Source organism: Urocitellus parryii, chromosome 6 (assembly GCF_045843805.1).
Source record: "Urocitellus parryii isolate mUroPar1 chromosome 6, mUroPar1.hap1, whole genome shotgun sequence".
Lineage (NCBI taxonomy): Eukaryota > Metazoa > Chordata > Mammalia > Rodentia > Sciuridae > Urocitellus > Urocitellus parryii.
The window spans coordinates 82,360,374-82,381,790 of NC_135536.1; the positions used below are offsets into that span (position 1 = coordinate 82,360,374).

The window sequence follows — 21,417 nt, forward strand, 5'->3', positions numbered from 1 at the left end:
TTGGTTTATTTCTGTTTTTGAATTTGACTTAGTTTCTCCTTTGATTATCTTTTCCTTTTGTGAAGATCCTCCCTTTGCTGGTTTTCACTTTTTTTTTTTTTTTTTAATTTCCTCCTCATGGAATATTTTGCTGAGAATGTTGATGGCTAAGGCTTTCTGGTTGTGGATTCTTTTAACTTTTGTTTATCATGGAAGATTTTTTATTTTATCTTCAAATCTGAAGCTTAATTTGCCGGATATAAAGTTTTTGGTTGGCATCCATTTTCTTTCAGACCTTAGTATTTGTTGTTCCAGGACCTCATAGCTTTGAGGGTGTGAGTTGAGAAATCAACTGAGGTCTGAATTAGTTTCCCCCTAAATGTAATCTGATACTTTTCTCTCTCAGCCTTCAAAATTCTATCCTTATTCTGTATGCTAGGCATTTTCATTATAGTGTGCCTTGGTGTGGGTCTGTTGTAATTTTGTACATTTGGGATCCTGTAAGCCTATTGTATTTGATTTTCCATTTCATCCTTCAAGTTTGGAGAATTTTTTGATAGTATTTCATTGAAAAGTTTATGTATTCCTTTTATCTGTATCTCTGCACCTTCCTATATCCCGATAAATCTTAAATTTGGTCTTTTCATTTTGTCCCATGATTCTTGAAAGTTCTGTTCATACTTTATTACCATCTTCTCTGTGTGGTCAAATTTATTTTCAAGATTATATATTTTTGTCTTAGTTGCCTGAGATTCTGTCTTCCATGTGGTCTAGTCTGTTAGTGATACTTTCCATTGAACTTTTATTTTTAATTCGTTTTATTGATTCCTTCATTTTGGGTATTTCTGCTTGATTTTTTAATAACCTCTATCTCTTTATTGAAGTGATATTTCATCTCCTGAAATTTATCTCTGTTTTCATTCCTTACATCATCCTTTATGTAATGAAACATTTTAACTATGTACATTCTTAACTCCTCATCTTAAGTATTTTCTATAGTATTGTCAATGGATTCTATTATTGGAGCATCATGGTTTGTTTGGGGTGCTTTGTTCCCTTTTTTTTTTCATGTTGTTGGTTTTCTTCCTATATAGCAGTGTGGTTCTTAGGTAGTATAGTTTTCACCCCATAGACTTATACTGCCCCTGAAGTTTTCCAGTACTTCACCCTTGGTGGGGGGAGATCAATATTAACAGCACCCAATGCAAATAATATATAGCCTTGAACCAACCAGCTTCTATTAAGAGGTCAGGCACTTCTCTGCAAGGCAGTCATGAGGGCTGAGTGCTGGGTTCTGTGCACCAGTCTCAGAGAGCTGTTCTATATATGGGGAATCAGGACCAAGTGCTGAGAGTATAGACCGGATATGTAGCTGTGAGCACTCGCTGGGTTGGTGCCTAGTGAGGGGTTGGGAGACTGGGGATTGGGGAGCCGGAGGGCCCTGTTGGTTGCCAGACTGATGCCAGACCTATTGCATCCACAGGACTGGGTAGGGAGTTGGTCACTGGGCTGGTGCTGGAGACTAGTGAGTGCTGGCCTGAGTGGGCCCTGGGAACCCACTGGGTGCTGGACCAGCTGGCTGGGTGAATCGAGAACAAGATGTCCTTACTCCTTCTTCCAGCCTCTGACCTGTTATAGCCAGCCCCATCCATCCCACTTCAGGACTTTTGGAGCTGAGAAGAGGCCAGCTCTTTCCTGGCTGTGCAGCAAGATGGTGTCTATTAGCACACTTAGCAGGAAGAGCTAGGTGTCACCAAATCTTCAGGCACCTATGGACTTCCAGGCCCTGGCCAGTGTCCCTAAATGGAGACTGCTACATCCTGAGATGGTGCCTGCAGCAGCATACTGAAGACATCTTGATATTGGGTTTCCAGGCCCTGGCTGGTGTCCCAAGAGGGAGGCTGCTGTGTTCAGAGATGGGGCAGCAGTGGCAGGCCCATAACACTGTTTGAGAAGGAAATGTTAATTATCCTGATATTATCACTACACACTATATACATGTATTAACTTATACTGTACCCCTAATATGTATAATCATGTGTCCAAAAAAGCACTACATGCTTAATTCCAAAAAAATAAAGGAACAATATAAATATTAGAAACCAACTCTTTGGACACAGACATATGTGAATATGTTGATTCAAAAGAAATGTCATAAAGATGCTCAATAAGATCAAGAAAATGATACATAAACAAATGCAAGTATTCACAAAGAGGAATGTTTCAAAAGAATAAAATTAATTTTGAGAGTTATGAAATGCAGCCACTGGATTGAGAAATTCACTAGAAAGGTTAAGCATCAGTCTTGATCAAATAAAAGCAGGAATCAAAGAATTGAAAGATTGTTCATTTTAAATTACCCGGCTAGTTGAGCAAAGAGAAAAAGGAAGAGGGAAGTAAATCTTGGGATCTTATAGGATATCAGCAAGCAGATCAATAAACACTGTGAGGATAAGGTATAGAAGGGCAAAGTGTATATTGAAAGAAATAAAATGGCCCCAAACTTCCCATTTTGGAAGAGGAAGTAGACATACAGTTTCAGAAAGCCCAATGGGCCCCAACAAGGAGAACTCAAAGAAAATCATACCAATATACATTATGATCAAATTGTCAAAAGAAAAAGAATTTTGAACACAGCAAGAGAAAAAATTAACTTATTACATATAAGGGCATTTGCACAGGACTGTCAATGGATTTCTTAGCAGAAATTTATAGACCAGAAGGATAATATATTCAAAGTATTAAAAGAAAACTGCCAAGCAAGAATACTATTTTCAATAAAAATTGTCCTTCAAAAATGAAGAATAGAGAATTTGAGATAAGCAAAAGTTGAGAGTTTATCTCCACTTGACTTGGCCTGCCTTACAAAAAGTGATAGTTTTTTCTCAGTTGAAACAATGAGACACTACCCAGTTACAAAAAGACATATGAAAGTACAAAGTTTAGTGATAAAGGTAAATATATTGACAAATAGAGGATACTGTAATGGTGGCAAGTAAATCACTTAACTGGTATGAAATTTAAAAGATAAGAGTAAGTGTAACTCTAAGATGAGCAGTATATAAAGCTATAATATATGACTTCAATAACAAAGTTCAAGGTAGTAGAGAAGTAAAGTAGAATTTTTGTATGTGATTGAAGTTAGCAGTTTAAAATAGATTGTTTTATATATATTGTAAAAAATAAGATGTTTTGTAGAAGTCCCATGATAATCACATAGAAAATGCCCAGAAAAGGTACACAAAATGAAAAAGGAATCAAAGTGTGTAACTATAAGAAAAGAATAAAACACAAAAGAGGAGAGGAAGAGAGGAAAAGAGTCACTAAAAAGTTACAGAACAGACAGAAAATTAACAAACTGGCAATAATAAGTCATTCCCCATCAGTGATTACTTTATATGTAGAAGGAAAAACTTCTCAAGCAAAAGACAGAGTGGGCCAGGCATTGTGGTTATACCTGTGATCCCAGATGCTTGGGAAACTGGAGGGTCACAGTTCAAGGCTAGCCTTGGCAACTTGGTGAAAGCCTCCTTCAAAAATAAGAACTATTCATATAGCTCAGTAATAGAGTGACTCTATAGGTTCAATCCCCAATACCAAAAAAAAAGTGGCTGAATGATTAAAAATAAAAATCAGTATGCTATCTACAAAGTCTCTTGTAAGAGACTCATTTTATGTTTAAGAACATACATAGGCTAAAAGTAAAAAATAATGGGAAAAGATATTCTAACAATTGTGTTTTTTTTAAGATCATCAAAATTGACAAACCCTTAGCTAAATTAAGGAGTAAAAGCAAAAAGTGCAAGGCAGTCATAATTATTTCATGCAAAGTATACTTTAAGACAAAAACTGTTGAAAAGGACAAAGAAGGATATTATATAATGACAAAATGATTATCCACCAGGAAACTAATATATAATATATATATTAAACCAGTATCAGAGCTAAATATATAAAGCAAGCTTTGATAGAACTGTAGAGCTGAAGGGAGAAAAAACAATACAGTCATAGATTTCAGTACCACTTCCAAACATTGATAGAGCAATAAGGAAACAGAGGACTTGAACAACACTATAGACCAAATAGACTTAACAGATATATACGTTCAGCCCCCTATATTTACAGATTCTGTTATCCACAGATTCAAACATCTGTAGATAGAAAAATATCTAAAAGAAATAATTCTAGAAAGTTCCACAAAGCAAAACTTGAATGCACCAACCAATGAGCATTGCGCTGAATCCTTGCTAATGAAGTAATGCATAGGCGTACTCTACTGTAACCTTCCACCAATTTACAGATCCTCAGGTTCTCTTCAACACTCATTATGGAAGCATTCTTTGCCTCTTATTCATATACTGTGTACTTAGGCCTATGATAGTTGTGTTTATACTGAATATGACATTTTTCTTGTCATTATTCCCAAGGCAACACTGTATAACAAGTACATATGCTCCATTTACTTTGCACTGCACACTGTAAGTAATCTAGAGATAATTTGAAATATGCAGGCTGATGTTTGTGGGTTATGTGCAAATACTACATTATTTTATAAAAGGGACCTGAGCATCAATGTATTTTTGTGTCCACCATGGGTCCTGGACCCAATCCCCTGTGGATACCAAGGGATGACTGTGAAGTACATTCCACCCAACAGGGATAGAATTATTCTCAAGAGCACGTGGAACATTCTCCAGGAGAGAAAGAACATTTGGTCACGAAACAAGTCTTAACAAATTTTAGAAGATGGAAATCATAACAAGCATCTTTTCCAACCACAATGGAATGCAACTAGCAATAATAGCAAAAGGAACAATGAAAAATTCACAAGTACGTAGAAGTTAAACAACACACTCCTGAACAACCAGTGGGTGAAAGAAGGAATCTAAAGAAAAACTGGAGAATAGTTTAAGACAAATAAAAGCAAAAAGCACAATATACCAAAATGTATACAGCAAAAACAGTACTAAGAGGAAGTTTATAGGGGTGAGCACTTCCATCAAAAAAGATCTCAACTTTAACTGTACACATGATGAAGCCAGAAGAGCAAAGCCAGCCCAGAGTACAGGAAAATGAAATAATGAAGATTAGAGCAGAAGTAAACAAAATAGGAAATAGGGGAAAAAATCAACAAAACTAAGAGTTTTAATTTTTGGTACTGGGAATTGAACCCAGGGGCACTTTACCCCACTGAGCTACATCTCCCATCCCTTTTTATGTTTTTATTTTGAGATCAGGTCTTGTGTAAGTTGCTTAGGGCCTCACTAAGTTGCTGAAGCTGGCCTCAAAATTGGGATCCTCCTGTCTCAGCCTCCTGAGCAGCTGGGATTACAGGCATGTGTCACTGTGCCTGGCTTAAGAGTTAGTGTTTTTTTAAAAAGATAATAAAAATTGGGAAATCTTTACCTGGACCAAGGACTAGATATTACAACTGATTTCTGCCACATAAATGGGAATTTTGAGAAACTAGTATGAGCAGTTATATGCAGAAAAAAAAATTTAACCCAGAAGACAAGGATCAATTCCTAGAAACATACAGCCCACCAAGATCAAATCATGAAGAAATGCAAAATCTAAACAGAGTCATAACTAGTAAGAGGATTGAATCAAATATATTTAAAAAAATCTTCTGATAGAGAAAAGCCCAGGAGCATATGTTTTCAGTGAAGAAATCTATCAAACATTTAAAGAAGCAAAGTTTTTTCTTCTAAAAATACTGAAAAAGATGGAACAGATTCATTGTATGAAGTCAACATTACCTGATACCACAGCCAAAGACACTATATAGAACACTATAGACCATTATCCCTGATTAATATAGATGTAAACTTACCCCACAAAATACTAGCAAACCATGTTTAAGAGGATGTTAAAAGGATCAGACACTATGAGCAAGTGGGATTTATCCCTGGGATGCACGGATGGTTCAATATTTGAACATCCATCAATGTATTACATCCCATTAACAGAACAAAAGATTAAAAAAATCATACGATCATCTAAATAGATTCAGAAAAAAACCCTTGACAGACTCAAAGACCACTTCATAATAAAAAAATCACTCATCAATCTAGGAGTAGAAGAAAAATTATCTCAGCATAATAAAGCCCATGTATTAAAAACTCAAAGCTGACATTGTACTCATTGCTGAAAACATTTTCAGTGAGATCAAAAATAACATAAGGTGCCCACTCTCACCACCTCTATTGAACATAATACTGGAAAACCTAGCTAATGCTGTTAGACCAAAAAATTAAATAAAAGACAACCAAAGTGAAAAAGAAGAAATAAAATATCTCTTTATACAGATGACATGATCATATGTGTAGAAATCTTTAAGGATAAAAAAAACCCTGAGAACTAATAAATTTAGACTTGCAATCTTCAAAATCAATGTATAAAAATTAGTTGTTTTTGTACACCAAAAAACGAACAACCCCCCAAAGTACATTCCATTTAAAATAGCATCAAGAAGAATAAAATACTTGGCAATAAACTTAAGAAGGTGAAAGACTCATACACTGAAAGCTACAAGACATTGTTGCAAGAAATTGAGGGAGACACAAATAAATGGAAAGACGATGTCTCATGTTATGGATTGGAAGCCTTAAATGTAGTCCAAACATCCAAATTCCTCAAGGGATCTACAGATTCAATGCACTTCCTCTCAAAATCCCAGTGGGAGTTGTTCAGAAATAGAAAAAGAAAAAGAAAAAAAAAAAAAAACAAAGTCCTACAGTTCATCCGGAACCAAAGAATACTCCAAACAGCAGAAACAACCTCAAAAAAGAACAAACATGGATGATTTAGTCATATTTCTTGACTAAAAAATGTATTATAAAGCTAGAGTAATCAAAATAGTAATGACATTGCATAAAGGCAGACATTATAGACAAACAGAAAACAATAGAGAACCAAGAAATAAACCCTTGCATGTGTGCTCACATGGTTTTTGACAAAAGTGCTAAAACAATGGGAAGAAGATAATTTGCAAAAGAATGAAATTAGACACAACATGCACAAAAAGCAACTCAATAGATTAAAAACCTAAACTAAAAACTCCTAGAAGAAAACATAAAGGAAAACTTTCACAAAATTGATCTTGAAAATTATTTCCTGGTATAACACCAAAAGCACAGGCAAGAAAAACCAAAAATAGACAAGTGGGACAACTTCAAATGAAGGAGGTGTACAGTAGAGGAAACAATTAACAGAGTGAAAAGGCAGCCTACAAACTGGGAGGAAGTATTTGCAAGCTGTATATCTGATAATGGATTAATGTCCAATTATGGGAAGGACTCCTAAAATTCCATTTAAAAACAATTAAAATGGGCTCAAGAAACCTCTGTGACCTAATTACAATCTTGTCATAAATTGAATTCCTGTGCCTGCCTCCTGGATGTTGATGTGTATGCCATGGTTGTATCAATCACTGTCTTGGACACTTAAGCATACATCTAGTTAATTTCTCAAATTGAGTAGACATTTCTTCAAAGAATACATACAGATAGACATTAGGTATATGAAAAGATGCCCAACATCACTAATCATCAGGGGAAATGCATTGCAACGCCACAGTGAGATAGCTTCCCATACCTAATAGCATGGTGCTTACAAAAAAAATAAATAAATAACCAGAAAATATAAAGTTTTGATGAGGATGTGGAGAAATTGGAGATCCTTGTGGATAGTCAATGGGAATATAAAATGGTGTTGCTGCTACTGGACACAGTATGGAGTTTCCTTAAGAATTTTTAAATGAAACTACCATATGATTCTTCAGTCCCTCTCCTGATTATTTTAAAGAACTGGAATCAGAATCTTAAAGACATTTGTATTTCCATGTTCACTGTAGCATTAAACACAGTAACAAGATTTGAAAAAAATAAAACTAAAGTGAAATGCCTATCAAGGGGTAAATGGATAAAGAAAATGTGGTGTATACATGCAATAAAATATTATCCAACCATGAAAAAAGGAAATCTGTCATTTACAACAATGAGAGTCAACCTTCGGTACATTATGCCAAGTGAGAATAATCTAATCACAGATGGATAAATAATTCATGATGACATTATATGAGATAGTTATAGTAGTTAAACTTATAGAAATAGAAAATAGAATGGTGGTTGCCAAGGGCTGGAGGAAGGGAAAATTGGGAAGTTGCTCTTCAATAGATATAGTTTCAGACTTGCAAGGTGAAAAAATTCCAGAGTTCTAATGAACATTTGCTTATATTTCCCGTGTCTGTCTTCTGGGCATTGATGTGTATGCCATTGTTGTATCAGTCACTGTCCTGGACACTTAAGCACACATCTAGTCAATTTCCCAAAGCCTATCTTCTTTTGAATTTGCTATCTTGGTAGTTTAGGCAATTAATTTATTTGTGATTTGATAGACAATAGCAGTTTCACCACAGTGAATTTCAGAATTTCCAAGCTACATACTTGTTGAAGGCAGTGTCTTAATCTATCTCACTCACCTCTGCATCCCCAGAGTCCTAAATAGTCCCAGAAGCACAACATATACACAGCAAATATTTTTTAAATGAATGAATACATGGCTCAATATTTATAACCTATTTGGATTTTCTTAATTTTGTATTGGACTTTTAAAAATCAGTTGGCTTTAAATTTGGGCTCTCCAAGAAACTACATTTTTAAAGATATTTGATTATGCTTTGTTACTATTTCTTTTGTGTTTGCTTTTATGTGAAAAATTATAAAAGTACTAATTATCTTCTTTATATCCTTCTTGAAACTCCTGAAATTCTATATCCTCCAGAAATCTTTATCTAAGACTAATGTCGAAATGATTAAAAATCAGATTTTTCTTTTATCTTGATTAAAGTTTAGTATTTACTATATTTTATACCTAATAATTATATAAAAATAGCCATTCTAAGTAGAAAAAGGGGAGACAAAGGGCTGGAAATAATTGAGAATAAATTGATAGGTAGGTAGAGAATTAGGCTATTAGATAATCTTGATTGTAACAAACTCTTGTTACCCTTGTTCAACCACCAAACAACTAGACTAAAAAATATGAGGTAGATATTGCTGTTGTTTAGTCCTGTCTTCACTATATTTTGTAATTTTTAAACACCTAGTTGGAAAGGGAAACATAGCTGTTTAGTTGGTATTTTACCCAGAAAAGTACATTAAAAACACTTAGAAGATTTGGTGATGTTTTGTGTATGTTTCATATTGATTTTCCCAGCCCTGCTACATTAGGGAAAAGATCATTTCCCCCCTTAGTGGTCGCTGTGTTATATATTAGTAGGAGCTGATTTGTCTTATTTGGCTTAGAAAAAACTATCTAGACTTCTCTAGGGGCTATTCATAAATGTTGAAGTAAATGGCAATGAAGTACTTGCAGTTTTTAAAAAGATTGTAAAAGTTTTGATAGACATATTATGATAAAAAATAATGTGAAATAATTTAAAATTAAAACTTCATGAATAAAATATTACACTTGTTTATGCTAATGATTGTACAATAGGAAGCAACCTAACTTCCTGAAATAGGGAAACTTTATTTACATAGTAAATATAGATCAGCAAATATGTTAGGCACTTTGTATATGTTAAATCATTTAATATCTAAAATCAATGTATAAGCTAAATGCAGTAAGTGTAAGCTCAGGATGAAGTTAGATTCCTCGAGACCACATTGCTGATGGGCAGCTGTCACAAGATGGGAATGTTCTTTCCCCTAAGCTCTTTAGCAAAGAGAATCATTGCAAAGATTGGGGACTTAGGCAGCAATGTGACAATATCCCATTGATAAGTGAAAAATCTGGGTGTAGCATTGCACATCATGTTTCTGTTACAACTTAGTTTAAAAATATTTGAGTTAAAAGATCAGAGTAAAATATTCTGAAGATTTTTAGTGTTTGCATTGGACTGGTTGAATTCTCTACAGCATTTTCCCCTTTATTTTGTAAAACATCTGCAAGTTCAGTTAAGCTGCTTTCCAATCAAGTATCATTTAGGGTAGTGTCTGTAGTCAGTTTAGCTCATCCTTACTGCCTCTTTTTGTGCTTACTAAAAGATTTTTATAGTCATTTGAGCTTGTATTCTTTTTTTTTTCTTTTAAAATTCCAGATCATCAAGTTATTGGATGGAAAACGATCTCAAACCGTGGGAATCTTGATATCTAGTTTACATTTAGAAATGAAGGATATTCAGCAGGGTAAGTCTTTTCCATCATTTTTTTTACAACTTTTAGATTTTTAAAACATTTATCATAGAATTTTGAACATACACAAAATTAAAATGTCATAATGAATTTATGCATCCAATGCCCAGCTACATATCCATCACCTCACTTTTGTTTCTGTCTCCAGCACCCTCCCTACCACCAACTGGATTATTATGAGGCAAATCTCAGATATTTTATAATTCATCTACTAAAAATATTTGTACTAGCCATAAAAGATAAGGAGACTTTTTCAAAAATAAACATATGATGCCTTTCAAAAGAACAATAGCAGTTTCTTAGTGTCCTCACATCTGTGGTTGTAGTTTCCCTGGTTGTTCCTATACTCGTTAATTCACCCATTCATTTACAGTTATTTTGGATGAGGATCCAAACAGATGTTCTGCATTGCCATTGATGTGTCTCTCAAGTTTCTTTTAATCTGAAGTTTTCTCCTCCCCATCTTCTTTTTGTATTTTTTTCCTTTGTAATTCATTCATTGAAGACAGAAGGTTATTTGTCCTGTAGATATTTCCATTTTTTTTATTTTGCTGATTGCATTACTGTGCAATTAAGTTTCTGTGTCCAATGTGTTTTCTGTGTACTGCTAATTTGATCTAGATGCTTAATCTGAGTGGTGGAAGAATACTTCATAGATGCTATTGTATATTCCATCAAGAAGTACATAATATTGTCTATGACACTAGTAGGCACTGATGATCTTTGTTCAGATTGTTTCTTTAGAAGTCTGCAAAATAACAATGTACTAATTTAATCATCTCTTCCTCATTGGCTGAATACATCTGTAGAGAAATATTTTTATCAACCATGTGGTTACATCATTGTCTCTTAATCACTTTGTTGTTGGTGATAGTGTGGTTCTTTTCCCCTACTTGGTTATCTTTGGCTCAGTTTTAAATAAAAGACATTTATCAAAGAAAAAAATTAGTTTTGTGTACTTTTCTGGATTTCTAGAAAAGGGAATCAAAAGCCATCATACTTTTGAAAAATTTGTATCTTTCATTAGAACAATGTTCCCTTTTTTCAGTAATCAATTAAATGTAAATCTTAATTTTGGCATGGCACTTATAATGTTCTCTGAGTGGACTACAATCTCTAAGGTGGCTTCAGTAGAATTGAGCGTTGGTTTAACAGTGGGAACACTCTGAAGCTACCCCACCCTTCGGTTTTTCTTGGTGTTGCTCGGTCCTTTGTACCCTGCGACTCAGCCACTCCTGAAGGCCTAAACCAAGAGGCACTTGAGATCCTTTCACATGCTGCTTTTCCTTTTAAAGTAGCTTTCTCAGGGGCTTAAAATTTTGTTGTATTATAAAAGATTTAAAATTCCACAAAAGGCTAGAAATATGGATATCCAAAGTAAATGACAGTTGCAAGTATTTGGGTAAGTGAAATGTTTTTAACATTTAAGTTCAATAGTAGAACTGAATACATAAGTATGAATATTAAACCTTGGGAAACATTGTGGTAATTAGATTGATTTGACTTTGGGGCACTAGGATTCTTCGGTGACTTTAGAAGGATCTAAAGTTAGGTCTTCTAGGAGAAGTATTCAAATCAGGAGAATGTGATGCTAGGACAAAGAAAAAAAGGGAAGAAAGGAAAAAAATTCTGCAGGGGAGTTGGTAGACTTGTGATGGGAAAGTAACTCTCTGAGGCAGTCATTGCAATCAGAAAGGGATTTTGCAGATGTGGTGGGAGAGTCTTGTTGTGAACCACATGTCTCGCCAGATGTGCTTGGTTTCACCACCATGTGTAGCAATGTTGATATGAATTTTCATAATGGCAACATCACCATGGCCTTTATGCAGTTCCTATTGGCCATGTCCTGCTTCAGGATGACAGTTTGCCACATGAACAAGGGTCATTCTAGCCCCATGGTACTGTAGTTTACTGCTCAAGATCATAAACCTTCCCATGGAATTCCAGCCTCATTGGCTCAATATTCATTATAAGTTGAGTAAAAATTATTTCACCCAGACCTTTCCAAGATTCTACTTTGGGCAAGAACATGCCTTTGTGAAGCAAAAACCAACTTTTAATTCAGCATTGGAGATGCAAACTGGCATCACATAAGTCTAAGTAGTGCGAGCATGATTTTAGCTCTTCCGTCTGCCTCAGGCACCTATGTATCCACTGCAGAGTTGGCTCCTAAGTTCTAAAAAATAATCTCCATTCCATTTTTTCCTTTAGCAATGTATTCCAGATGAACTCTTGACTGACACTGGCACATGGAGGTCACTAAGAGTCTGGGCTTTGTCAGTTATATTTCATTGTGAATCCATGTCTGGTCATAAATGGAATGTGCTTGGCCTTGAGTTGTCATTCTGTTGAAGGCCTCCCTGTGCTGAGGTTGGCCTGAAACATTTACTTTTATGTGAGGGGAGATGTGATTGGAGGTGGCCAGCTGGCAGCCAGGCAGTCTCACAGTGTATCAGCCTTGGTGAAATGACCATACTTCAGAAGCCTCTGGTTTATTCCTAAGCCTTCTGGTCATATATTCATCTTTGTCAGGGCACAAAGACCAGAGGCATTAACTCACATTTTCCAAACTTACAAGAAGCTGATATATAAACCAGAACCCTAGTTTGTTCACTTAGGGAGGAGAATATTTCTTTGTTATGAGTAAAGTATCTTATCTGCTCAATGTTTTCTCCATCACTTGTCTCTGTGTGGCATTGTATCTCTTCCTGATGTTTTCCCCAAGAAAATGCAGTCTCCTTCACCCTATCCCACTGTGTGCATAGCACACAGTGAGTGTGTTTTGAATGGATGAGCAGAGGGATCAATGAGAAGAGACAGGAAGGCATGAGTAGAAAGGAACAGTTCTGATTCTTGGAAATGCCTGATTCTTATAAAAAGTATTATTCTGTTTGTAGGAGCAGAAGTACCTACGGGTATCCTGAAGAGCTTCAAGCATTCCAGTTTTCTAAATAACAATTTAGACATTTCAATCTTGTCTTGCTGGGATTACAGCTTTGTCTCCTTGATAAGAGTTTTAAGTATTTCAGTACAAAGGTACCTCCCACAAATAGATGAGATCGATAATCTGGCTTTTACTGGTCCAGGTCTTTTTTTTTTCCCTTCCACTTTTTTTATGGGCACATTATAAGTTGTACATAACAATGGTATTTGTTGTTACATATCATATATGCACATAATAAAACAATTTAGCCAATATCACTGTCCAGCACTTCCCCCTTCTCTTCCCACCTCCTGTCCCTTGAACTCTTTCCTCTACTGATCTCCTTTTGATTTTCATGAGATCTCCCCCTCTTTCTTTTCCTTTTTCTTCTCTAGGTTCTGCATATGAGAGAAACATACAACCCTGACCTTCTGAGTTTGACTTATTTTGCTTAACATAATGGTCTCTAGTTTTATTCATTTTCCTGAAAAACTGGACCAGTTCTTAAAGAGCAACCTGATTTTTCTTATTGGTATGGTGAGCACTACTCTGTGTGGTCCACTAGGGCGGTCTGTCTACAGTGTACATTCAGGAAGTGAAATTTTGCAAGCTCTTGTGGTTAATAAATAACAACCAGTTTTTGTACCTTTATGTTATGTTGTTTTTGCTTTCTAGGAAGTTCTCTGATTAAGTATTGCTTACAACTAATTGGTCTAATGCACCATGTATTAAAGCCATATATTCAGATGTTTGTTAAATTTAATTTGATTATTTTAATAGACTAAGCCTTAGTCTATGTAGAATCAGAAAGTCACATATTCCATTCTGGTGCATTTGGGTAAAACTAACTGCCTGTCTTTAACATGTTGAATGCCAGCTCTTGTCAGGCACCATGATTTCAACAACATTTAAAATTTTAATTATAACATTTTGGAGAGCTCACAATATGGTGGGAGGGATGTACGAGCAGCCAAGACTGCAGTAGAGTGGGCTATGAAATAACAGAAATATCTTTACTCTTCCTGTACAACTTTAGATGAGTCTTAGAGGATGAGTTGTTATACACAGAGACAGAGCTCTTCGCCTTGAGGAAAGAACAGGAAATAAGACTTGTAAAAGGGGACACAACTTACATGTACAGAATGCATAAGAATGTGGTTTGTTTCAGGGCTAAGGCTGGAAACACAAGCAGCATCCAAAACAGGAAGGGCCCAGAATGCCATCACATGATGTCTGGACCTTATTGCATCAGTGCCAGAGATAAGATCTTTAAGGGGAACAGTGCTGTCTGATTGTGAGTGCAGTGGTGTCTGGGACCGACCTTGAAGGCCCTGTGTGCTCTGTATCTCGTAACTTCTCTTTGCTCCTCTAGCCTTCCTGCTGACTGCACTTCTAGCTAGCCACAGTGATCATCTTTGATTCCTTGAAAAGGCCAAGTTCTTCCCTCCTTTTGTATCTTTAAATGCATAGCACATTGTCTCTATCTGGAATGCTTGGTAAAGTTAGCTTTTTTCTTTAATGTAGGTTTCAGCTTAAATGTCACCTCAAAAAGGCCTTCTCAGATCCTTGCTTCCTAATAGAACTCATCCTAAATTAATTCTCTCACTTTCTCCATACTTAATGTTGTATTCAAGTATCTGCTTATCTTCTTATTTACATCAACTACCAGAACAAGGTGGAGACTGCTTATTGATATGTCCCCAGCACCTTGCACTTGATTCTAGTATACAAGTGCTAATCTAAGTGCCTGTTGGATGAATAAACAAAAATGAAATTAAAGGAGGATAAGTCTGCTAGAAAGAGTTTGCAACTGTTCAGATGATAAGTGATAAAGGCCAGAACTAAGACTGCATCTATAGAAATGTATTGCAGAGAGCGATGAAGAAGAAATTCAGCCGGCACCCTTAGATTTTGGATTCAGCAAGAGTGTGCATAATGGTACCAAAACTTGAAAAGCAGAAATGTAGAGAAAAAGTAGTTTAATGACTGGAGACATGTCTGGGAGTAGGTGGACAAGGCTAGGTGAGACATAAAACAGACCTCAAAGAGGAACCTCTACCTGGTTCTCTCTACCCAAAGAGATGTTTGACATCTTTCAGAACAAAGCCAAATCCTCATATACTGCCTGAAATCTAAAACTCTGAATCACCAAAGGAAAGCTTTGGTTGTTGGAGAGAATGGTTCCAGGAGGCTGACCATCCTGCCCACAGAGCCTGGACAGATTCCGAATAAGTGACTGCTGGTGTTCCATCTGCTAGATGGGATGACTTATATTTAAAAACATTTGTCATCTGTGGACACAGCAACTGCCTATCATGATTGAAAATGAGTGTTTTCATTCCACATTAGTGATTTCCTCTAATTCTGTCCCAGGGGATATGGAAAATTGCTGTTGACTATTCTTGATATAAACCTCCATATGCATTGCCACACACTAGGTGCCAGAAACCTCCTGGCATTCGTCTGGAATTTCCCGTACACTCAGAATTCATATTTATAATATTTAATCTAACATCAAAATAAAACATTTTTCACTTGAGTTCCTACCAGTCCAGAGACTCAGCCTGAGCATTCAGCTGCATCATAACCTATCTTTCTGTTGAGGAATCTCAGTACAAAAAAGGGATACTGATTGGTTATTTTATGTTCATGAGACCAAAACCCAGATCTGAGAATGCCCTCTGGACCTTATCTGCTTTGGCCTTAATAATATCTAAATATCTTATGTCCAGGTTTATGGGAGCTGTCTAAAACATAATAGATTTGGTCAGACATCTGAAATTGACCACAATTTATTTAGGACTTTCCTGAGGAAAATCTCACTCTAGCCTAGAGAAGTTACTACTCAAAAGGCATTTCACTTCCAAAATTTTTTATAGTGTACCCTACCAGTAAAAAGTTTTAGAGCATGGTTTTCAAGATATGTTTTTTAAAATGTGTATGTTACATAAATGCATTACAAAATTTACATGCTCATTTTAAAACAGGAATATCTGAATTAAAATGAGATCAATAATACTTTTAACTGCCTTGCTAATTTTGATGGTTTCAGGTTCTCATTAACCTAACACAATTAGGACAAGGCTCATTGTTGACAATTGTGAATCTAAACCCACATTTTAGATAGTCTTCTTGATAATTTTTTTAATTAATGTTCACAGAGCTCCACTTCTTGGCAGATCTACTGTGACCATCCTTACTTTTACTCTGTTCTGTGTCTGACAAAGAGCTTACGCTCACCATCTTCTATTCTATCATTTTCTTATTTTGATAGATATAAGTCTATAGTTGTTGTTTTTTTTTCAGGAATCTTGACTTCAGCTTATTTATTTTGTGAAATTCGGCTGAAAGCAGAGTTTAGGATCAAAAAACTTACTTTAATTTCCCCCTCAAGTCAAAAACAAAGGAAGGGTGGATGTCATGCATGAAGGAGGTTACTCTCTAAATGACATCATCATGTCACTCAGTGAAGGGGCCAGTGTCAATCAACTCATTAAATATATATATGTTAAAAATTTTTAATAAAATAAACATAAATAGTAGCTCTATCATTTCCTTTTTCCTCCCCACTTTTTCTTCCTCTCTAAAACACCTGAGCAGCAGGACTTCACCCACCTCTTTCTAAACCATTATACATTCCTTAACTTGCAGAGCTGAGACCAACAAGCAGAGGGTGGCATTTCTTTGTACTTTACCTTCAGGCATCTGGCTGAGACCATCCAATCTGCCTGGAATGTAATTTCAGCTTAAAAGAACCAGAACTAATGGAAGAACAGAAGCCGCTTAACCCGAACATTTCTCATTCCATTGGCCTTCCGAGAACAGAGGAGATAGGGGAGAGGAAGTTTTGTGAATTCTGTGCTCTGTGCACTTTTTAAGGTTTGAACCATGAGCAATTTTAATTGTACCTCTAAAGTGGCTCCATGGCCACCTTCAGGTATAGTACATGCCTAGATTTAAGCGAGAATTAGGATTTTTGCTCTGTGAGATTGAGTGATTTTGAGAATTTGGAATAGATTAGCTAAGTGCCCCTTGTTTATAGGAGTTTTATGAGGTAAGTGTCATTTTTTTCCACCTCTGAACAGCTCCCTTTTTTATCTTTTTACATTCACCTTTCATTCCATGGATACCTGAATTAAGGTCTCTACTTAATCATATAACAGTGTAGTTAAGGTTAGAAACTATGTTCCCTTGATATTTTTTATTTTCTGTGTTTCTGGAAGCAACTTTTGTTTGTGCTCTTTCATTTTTCTGTGTGAGCTTTTGCTTCCCTGGGTTTTGGAATGCTTGTAATAGCTAATAGCAATTAATTATTAATCCTAATATGGTGGACAGAGGTTCCTTTGAGCTGCTTCGTAACTGGTCCCTCGAGCATTTCATTTGGAAACTGGCATCCAGCAAAAGTTCTTGCACATCTTTGTCTGCACAGGTGAGCCTGGCACCTATCACAGGTAGATCATAGTGCCAGTTGGGGGAAATCAAGGCATACTGAAGAGAGGTTCTGGGGGATTTGGGATTACTATAAAGAGATGTGGTCTCAGAGCACTTCTTGGAGCAAGTCCTGTCCTCTGGCCTCTTTGCATCTCTTTCTACCTGCCCGGCCTTTCATGTTTTGTACTTTTATCTTGGATTTGGTCTTCCTTCTGAGTGATGGGCTCATTGTTGGGTATTGAGACTGTGGAAAGATGTTCCAGATCCCTTTCTCTTCAACTTTCAGATTGTATCATTGCCTCCTTTCATGAACCCCGTGTTTTCTTTCTTTTTTCTTGGTAGAAGTTGGGACAATAAGTTTGTTAGAGTTTTGGGGGATAGGTTATACAGGATTTTAAAAAACCGTCTTGGGCTGGGGATGTGGCTCAAGCGGTAGCGTGCTCGCCTGGCATGCGTGCGGCCTGGGTTCGATCCTCAGCACCACATACCAACAAAGATGTTGTGTCCGCCGAGAACTAAAAAATAAAAAAATATTAAAAATTCTCTCTCTCTCTCCTCTCTCACTCTCTCTAAAAAAAAAAAAAGTTTAAAAAAAATCATATAAAAAAAAAAACTGTCTTGTGTTACTTACCTCATTCTGTTTTCTTTTCCTTAGCAATTGAGCTTTTTATTGAGGCCTTAAAAAATGTCTATAATTTGGATAAACATTTAAGTTTTACATTGGCTAATTGGAAGTGAACATTGTCAACAAATAATTTTCATCAGTAGAGTCAAATAATCCTGTCAGCCTTTGCTTTGCTGGGCTGGAAATAGATTGAACCCATTTACAAGAATTATTCCACACTAGTTTGTGCATGGCAATCGTGTCAGCTACCTAAGGGAATACAAAAAATAATAAATGGGTTGTATCAGAGTTATTCTTAAAATCAATATTGGCCCAAACCTGATGAACCAACCCAATCCTGTGAGATCTTCCACATGTCAGATGACCAGATTTCTCTTGGCTAATTCAAACAGGCTAAGATGTGCATCTTCTCTACCCTGGTCTCCCTCCTTTGCCACCTAAAGGTGGCTTTTTCCCTCTAAAAGAACAATGTCCTAAGTGACTTTGCTTGTTTTTTTTAATAATTTGTATTATTTTTTAATAATTAGAAGCAAGCACATTTTTTGTTTATCTGAACGTGGTACACTTGGAGATAGAAAATTGTTCAGAGTTAAAAAATGGCTGGAGGGCTAAAAGAATTCCTGTTGCTCTTCCCACTTACCCTTGTGAAAAGCCAGCTCTGAGCTGGAGAGGGAATTTACCTATTGTGTGAGACCCTGACCCTGCGCATGTGCCTAAAGCAGACACATAGTTTTTATGTGTGCCTGTTAGTTTGAATTTGTGATACTGATCTGCTTTTTGTCCCTGCTGACGGTTATTATATCTTAATGGGCGAAACACTACTCTAATGATCCTTGTGTATATAATTCTTGTAGTACAGAGCAGGCACCAGAGGACCACATAAAAATGTTTGCCTCAATTTCCCTGCAAAAAAGAAACCCAGAAACCAGACTTGACCAAGTAACAGATTTTTAAAGGTAAAGGACCCCAATAAAATTACCAGCTTTTCACAGCGTGTGTCTACTTCCTTTCGACATATTGTGAGGTGTAGGTGAAATATTCTAACTGAACTGACAGTGTGAGCGGGGACAACTAAGGAGGGAGGGAGATAAAAGTAAAACCCACCAGGAATGATTGATACTGCAGTGGCAATGAGTTGTTGGGGTCTCCCTTTTGTGGATTTGACACTTCACCTTTCTGACACCATCTGCAGAAGTGTAGGAATAATGAGCCCTGTACTATGGAGCAAAAGCTAGGATTACTTTGAATTACTGTATCAAGGCTTTTAAGGCTTGCTTTAGAATTGTGTAGGTGAATATATTTGTAGATTCTGTTTTTGGAATGAAAGATATGAATTGTGTGCTGTGTGTAAAAGAGACAAGAGTGTATTTTTATAATATAAAATGGAGAGAGCTATCTGATCATATGCAACTCTAAAAATATTTTAATCAAAGATTTCTTTCCACATTGTGATAATAATTAATTGGTTTATGTAATGGCTTATAAGTTTAATGGTAAGGACTTTAAAGAATGACTTAAATCAGAGAGCATTTATTGTTTCTCACATACATTCTCACAGTATTTTAGGATAGAATTTTCAGGTATGGATACTGGCCCCTTAGGGACCTAAAACTACATTCGATGAAAAGGAACTGCAATTATGTACATGTAAGACAATTCTCCCAGGAGTCTTAGGTCTTATGAAGTTTTATTTTTTAGATCTATGCCATTATTCTAACCTTCCTTGGATATGTGCAAGATAGAAACAATAGAAACAGTTTCATTTCCTTGAGCTCCTGGGCTCAACCAGGTGATCAATCACTTGATATTGCTGCTTCCACCTTTGAATTTTATTGTACTTTTTAAATTTTATTTTTAAGATCTGTATATGGAAGAGAAGAAACCTCAATGAAAACTTGGCCTTAATCCTAAAGTAATCCCTTTGCTACTCTTTCCTTTACCAATTCCCTTTCCTCTATTGCCTCCTTCCTCCCCAGACCCTGGGAGGAAGAACACTCACATCTGCTCTTCTGTTCCTCCACCTGCTTCTGTGGGTGAGGCACAGAGCTCTTCCCCTGATTTGAGCCTGAAAGCCCCTGAGCCATTTAGTGATATTCCTATGGAGTATTCCACAGTGTATCTCCTTTGCCTTGCCCTTCTGTCATCACTATTCAGGTTTTTGCTAGCTCTTGACCATAGCAATAGGTTCCAAGCGGATCTTCCCAAAAATCTGATTTTCCCTGAATAATATAACTGTTTAACGCACTTCCCAGCTCAAAAGTGCTCAAAAACTCTCTGAAGTATATCAAGCGCATTACAGACTCTTCATCATGTCTTTCAAAATTCTACAATTTCTTGTCTCAAACTATGTTTGGAGGCTATCTCCCTAGTCCTTTTAATTTATTCTCTTGAAGCCAAAATTCCTGCCATTGCCAGAAGGTTCCATCAGCCTGTTTGTATCTCCTTCTTTTACATGGAATGTGTTACAGTCTTCCAGTGATGTTGATGGGCACTTACTGTAAATTTACAAATTGTCACTGCTTGAATGAGTGTGACTGAATTAATGATGATTAGCAATGGGTGTTTCAAGTGACTGCCTGAGGGAATCTACCAATTTACTCTTAACCTTTTCCCCCTAAGCTGATATTGCTATTTACAATATTTTTTGAAGGTTAGAATGATGGGAAAGATATTTTCCTTGATTCATTCTTTAATAAAGAGAAAATTTATTTATTAAACTGAAATATTTTTATTATACTATATTCAGGCAACCCGGGTATCCACACTGAATGTGTGAGTGGAGAATATGACTATGCAACTCTACTGACTAAGCCTAAAGTTTTGAACAGGAACACATGGAGAAGGAATGAACATCCTTAATTCAAATAAAAACCTCACCCCATAATTTAATACTTTCATCTGATAAAATCTTATCTACCTGCAAAGTCTCTGTGTTCTTTTTCTGTAAGACCTCATGTCCTCTTTATCAAGAAACTGTTTCTCACATCCACCTGAAAGACTCACCCTTTGGGGATCTTGGGGTACACGTCAAGTGTATCTATTGCACTTCAGTGGGAGTTGGAGTCACCCAGGTACTACGGTGGGGTCTGTAGTCATCCAGGTGCATAAGGTAGCTTTCTCTGACTACAAGCTCTCACCATCTGGTGGAGGAAGGAGACTGTTACTGTGATACTGATTCTTAAAATCACTGTCTTCACCCTGTGTAAAATACGGGTGAGCTGCCATGGCAGAGGAAAAGATGGAGGAGTTAATGGTCTGAA

General features: G+C 36.3%; 1 protein-coding gene across 3 annotated transcripts in view; it reads left to right on the plus strand.

Annotated features, from left to right (window-relative positions):
* Positions 1–21,417, plus strand: part of Fmn1 (formin 1) — a 368,173-nt gene that overhangs the window by 202,543 nt on the left and 144,213 nt on the right. For all 3 annotated transcript variants that reach the window (XM_026392750.2, XM_026392761.2, XM_026392768.2), the window contains one exon: positions 10,085–10,172. In XM_026392750.2, the coding sequence (XP_026248535.2) occupies positions 10,085–10,172 (88 nt within the window). The remainder of the gene's footprint in view (positions 1–10,084; positions 10,173–21,417) is intronic.